General features: G+C 40.0%; 1 protein-coding gene across 11 annotated transcripts in view; it reads right to left on the minus strand.

The window, feature by feature from the left end:
- Positions 1 to 5,709, minus strand: part of ANK2 (ankyrin 2) — a 550,591-nt gene that overhangs the window by 92,042 nt on the left and 452,840 nt on the right. For all 11 annotated transcript variants that reach the window (XM_019534075.1, XM_019534077.1, XM_019534078.1 and 8 more), the window contains one exon: positions 1,547 to 1,691. In XM_019534075.1, the coding sequence (XP_019389620.1) occupies positions 1,547 to 1,691 (145 nt within the window). The remainder of the gene's footprint in view (positions 1 to 1,546; positions 1,692 to 5,709) is intronic.

Below are 5,709 nucleotides of genomic sequence, written 5' to 3' on the forward strand. Positions count from 1 at the left end.
CTGGCCAACCTGATTGCCTTCTATGGTGAGGTGACTGGCTCTGTGCATGTGCGGAGACCAGCGGATGTGATATACCTTGATATTAGCAAGGTTTTTGATACGGTCTCCCACAACATTCTTCCAGGCAAGCTAAGGAAATATGGGCTGGATGAATGGACTGTAAGGTGGATAGAAAACTGGCTGAAGCATCAGGCTCAGAGAACAGTAATCAATGGCTTGATGTGTAGTTGGCAGCTGGAATCAAAAGGAGTGTCTCAGGGGTTGGTCCTAGGGCCAGTTTTGTTCGATATCTTCATCAACAACTGGGAAGATGGCACAGAGTGCACTCTCAGCAAGTTTGCAGATGACACCAAGCTGGGGGCAGGTATGCTGGAGGATAAGGCACTGGAGGACTGGGCCAAAAGAAATCTCATGAAGTCCAACAAGGACAAGTGCACAGTCCTACATTCAGGAAGGAATAATCCCATGCACAAGTACAGACTGGGGCTGACTGGCTGTGCAGAAAAGGACCTGGGGGATATAGTGGACCATAAGCTGAATATGAGCCAAGCTGAATACGTGTCCTTGTTTCAAAGGCTAACAGCATACTGTGCTGAATTAGTAGGAGTGTTGTCAGCAGGTCAAGGGAAGTGATTCTTCTCCTCTATTCAGCACTGGTGAGGCCACATCTGGAGTACTGTGTTCAGTTTGCCCCCCCTCTTCCCCCCCTGCCACTACAGAAAGGATGCAGACAAACTGCAGAGTCCAGTGGAGGGCAACAAAAATGGTGAGGGGCCTGGGGGACATGACTTCTGAGGAGAGACTTAGGGAACTGGGCTTATTTAGTTTAGAGAAGAGGAGACAGGGGGGATTTAATAGCAGCCTTCAGCTACCTGAAGGGGGATCCAAAAGAGGATGGAGTTGGACTGTTCTCAGTGGTGGCAGATGACAGAACAAGGAGCAATGGTCTCTAGTTTCAGCAGGAAAGTTTAGGTTAGATATTAGGAAATATTCTTACTAGGAGGGCAGTAAAACACTGGAACAGTTACCCAGAGAGGTGGTGGAATCCCCATCTTTGGAGGTTTTTAAGACCCAGGCAGACAAAGCTCTGGCTGAGACAACCTAGTTGGAGACAGTCCTGCTTTGAGTAGGGGGTTGGACTAGATGACCTCATGAGGTTCCTTCCAATCCTATTTTTCTATTGTTCTGTGATATTTAACAGAACTCCAGTGAGAAATGGCCAAATCCTTTGTTCTTTTCCGTGTATTCTGCAGTTGGCAACACAAAATGCATTCTACTACAGAACTAAAGCATCTCATTGAACCCTGCCTTGAGCTGTCCTGTTCTATGCCAGCTAGAAGTCAGTCAAGATGATTTAGGTACCATACCATATAAGCATCAGTCTTCCTCCTTCACCTGCCCCAGCTAGAAAGGGCAGTACATCATTCTTATTCTGAAATGATGGTCTTGGTTACAATCCTAATATCAGCAGATTCTTTCTGAGTTTAATTATTTAAGGAAAAAACAATACTTCCTAAATTATCATGGAAGCCCGTAAGTAGAATACCTGTCAGATCGGCCTCCCTCCAAGCTGTATCTCAAGTAGTTCATACCATCTAGGAACTGGCTGCTGGGTAAGGAATCATCACCTAGTTCTTTTAGGTCTTCTGGCCTCAGGTATTCTCCACCATCTCCTGTCATTGTGTCATCACCTTGAAACAAAACACACAAAAAATCCCCTGGGATAAGCAACTCATAAGTCTCACATCGGTGATGGGTCAGGGAGTACATTAGCTGGGTGGCACAAAATACTGAGAGATCATTTCTACCCATTAAACACTTCAAACCACAAGCAATTAATATACACTGACAATACGGGCACATCAAGCAGGATAAAATATAAAATCAAAAGTAAGGTGAGTAAGCAATAAGATCTAATTCCTCCAGCTTTTGCCACTGTATATATTTTAAGGGCCAATTTCTTCATCCTGTAGAATCTTATCCTTTTTTTGCAGTTTCTTTATCCACTTTAGCTCCTTGGTCCCAAATATGTCATACGCTCTGGCTGACATAATGGCTTCTTGCAAACATGAAAAATAACAAACATCGGAAGATGCAGCGCATTAGTTCAACCCAGCTCTGCAGAGACTGTATAGATCAGGTACTTCAATGGGACTTTTTGGCACTATTATCTAAAAGCTGATTCAATCAGCTATTAGATAAAAGCACCAAAAAGTCCCTGGTCTATATAGATGCCTGCAGAGAAATGCATTGCTTCTTCTGGGCATGCGCTGAGCTCGGCTCAGAAGTACACCAAATAAAAGGAAAGTGCATTTTGTTGTTTTGGTTTTTTTCCACATTGGCAAGCAGCCTATATGCTGAACCCAGTTACTCTTTTGATTGTTTGGCTTCATCTGCATAAGGTACTTTTTGGCCTTCTGACTAACAGGGGAAAATCTCAGTGTGAAATATCAAATGCTGCAATTATGCATTAGACAATACTACAAAATGGTAAGCTAATGTCAAACCTCCCTGCATGCTTACTGTGTATTTAGCACATGGCTTTTGCTCAAGCTCTAGTTGCCTTTCACATATACTGGAAATCTAATCATGGGGATGCAGGGCTTCAGGAAAAAAGACTCAATAACTGTTGCTCATTATTACCTAGGAAAAAAACAAATAGTCATACATATTAACTAACCCTCCAATACAATATATAAGCCTTTATTTGGCCTCATCCTCTTCCAAAGTGTGGTAATACAGATGCACATTGCAACAGATGCTGAAGGTCAAATTTCAGCTTTCACGTCCAAATGAGAAGTAGGGGAGATCAATCATAAAGAATGTGGTGTGGAGTGAAAACTGATTTTTCTCTAAATATCAATTTTATTTTCTAAATGATATGTAGATTCTTTCCACAGCCTATTTCTTTAGCAAATTTCCAGTATGGTCCATTCTTGTACTGGAGAGAATGTCAACTTCAGTACAGACACTAATTTCAAATGATGTCTTCTTATCCTCCTCCCAACTTCTTATTATAGCCCTGTAGGCTAAATGCAGTTCACAAAGCTCTGAAATGAGGCCCTCACCAGTAGTACAACACATGGAGCCACGAGGTTTCCAGGTTTTTCACTTCAGGGCTGTAATGGCAAATGGCCAAGAGCTTGAAGCTCACACCTAATTTGCATCAAATGAAGCAAACTGCAGTTAGTAATAGAGAAACAGGGCCTGCAGATAGCACAGATCCCAGCTGTGCAGCTCCACCTTGATCTGTACAGATCAAGAAGCAGCTCTGCATCACTCCAGGGAGCGTGCCGGTGTATTGAAAAACTGCTCTGTTTCTTATTTGCTGCCTTCAGTTTGACAAATGCATATTTCTCTGTGATCTGCACTCTGAAAATACAAACTGAAACCAAGACAAATAAATGAGAATTGTTGTGATAAGCTATAACTTTTAGCAGCTATATTTATGATAGTGCATTGTTTTTTCTGTTCAATTTAACAAGCCCAAGAGGCTAAGTGAATCCTAAATGCAGAAATGCTGACTTTTCTTTTCCTGGAAAGCTTAATGTTTGACTTAAGTTGAAATCTAGGTTGATCAAACATCTGCAAAATTCAACATCCAAAATCAAATAAATCACACAGACAAACATATAAAATGGGGCCTAAATCTTTCCAGGGCAACTACAAAACATTTTTAAAATTCCATATGCAATATTAAAAGAGAAATGCTTGGAAATGTTTCACAGAATATAATAGAATGCACTAAATTGTTGTATATTTCCTTTCTTTGTCAAACAATTTCCTTAAAATGTCATAATATAAATTTGGAGGTTTAGCACAAATTTGGAAGATATCAAGGCAATCAAACAATATGAATTTCAAGTTATTTTTCAACTAAAAATGTATCATCATGCCAGGCATTTCATCCATAATGGTAACAAAGGTGAAACCCTGATGTCTTTCGTCCCCCACAACATCTTTTCAACAAAAAGTCCGCATTTGGTCTCTCAGCTGAGACTGCCAATAGCGAGGCCAATCAGTACTAATTACTTAGTGCAATGTGGACATCAGTGTTCTGTGAACTCTAATGGAACCATCAACTTCTTTTCCAGGAACCTCTGAATAGCCATTAGTTGGTAACACTGCTGGCCTACCAATGGGCTAGCCTTGAATCAGTGACCTGGAGGTGAAAGGCAACCTTTCTAATACCTGGAGCCCTTCCAGCCTTTTTAGCACAATGCTTAATGACAGAAACAAAACAAAACAAAAACTGTGGCCTAGGGTACATACAGATAAGACGTTTCAAATCTGAATGCTCACTGTATATTATCTTAAAGAAGCAACTTACCCTGACCGCAAAGAACATTTTTCTAATGTCCAATCTAAACCTTTTCTCCAGTAGCTTATGGCCATTTTTCTCTCCACTAGCTTATGGCCACTTTGCTTAAAATAACTTACTTGGGTACTTTTACACATTAAATCGGTGGTAATTGTACCAAATGGCAATTTTATAGCAGTGTAAAAATACCTACCCACTTTTATCATCCTATAAATGTGTAAGATATGTGCGTAGCATCTTAGCTACAAATCTGCAACAGTGTTGTCCATTAAGTAATGGCATCCCATTATCAATCAAATTTACTGCATTCAAATTTATACCTCATATTAAGCAGTCCATATTGCACAGAGCACTTAACACTAGTATGTCATGATCTACTCTGCTTGTCTATTAACTTGTAGGTTTCAGTAGAGGTTAGCCATAAATGGCTCAAGCCCTAATTAATTGAAGAACTCTCTTGGTCTCTTTATTTGCAATCAGTAGTGCTGCAATCAGCAGATGCACTTCAGTTACCTTAATAATGAGGTTGCGGCCTCTCACATGAGCAAAGAGAGCAGAGAAAACTGGCTGATGGTGCCCTTCTGCATGCCCCAATTTGAAAATGCCTCAGAAGTAACTACATAACTGTCCCTTTTTTTTCACCTTTCAGAACTCATTAATTATTTTGGCTGGGGATGCAGCCCTACACAACAGTCCAAACTTTAAGGCTTGCTTGGAAGGGGAGGAAAGTAAATAAATGAGCAAAGTGTTATGTACTTAGACTGACTGAAAAGGCAATCTGGGGAAGAGCAGACAAAGACACTATCGTCACAACAGAAAACATTTAAAATTCAGAACAAAAGTATACTGAAATTATAAATGAATACTGTCTGGTATTTTAATACCAAATACATATCTTACTCATTTGTTTAGCATTGTTTACAACACTAAAAATATTGCACTAAATGATACAAATTCCAAATGATGCCAAAATGCAAATAATGTAGAAACTGGTCTGGTCCTGTGTCACAGTCATCTATTTAGTCCATTATTCTGTCTCCAGAAATGACCAATACCAGATGTCTTAGAAGATATAAGAATCCTATAACATACAGACTTTTTTGTGCAGTATTATAACACTTGAGATGCTTTATTCTTAATGTCAAAGGAGAGGAAGAAAAATTAGGCTTGGATTGTGAGAGATGTAAGTACTGAAGTAAGAAGGTAGATGCTAAGAATGAAATGAAAATGAAATAAAAAGCAGAAAGAGTCAAGAGTTGTTTTGAGGAAGGCTCAGAGGCAACAAAATGATGGTAAAAACAGAGGTCATGGATCTAGGACAGGAAAACAGGAGATGGTGATTAGGGACTTGCTCCAAAGAAATACTGAGCAGTTACATAGGTTTTGGG

Source organism: Crocodylus porosus, unplaced genomic scaffold (assembly GCF_001723895.1).
Source record: "Crocodylus porosus isolate Cpor-Errol unplaced genomic scaffold, CroPor_comp1, whole genome shotgun sequence".
Taxonomy (NCBI): domain Eukaryota; kingdom Metazoa; phylum Chordata; order Crocodylia; family Crocodylidae; genus Crocodylus; species Crocodylus porosus.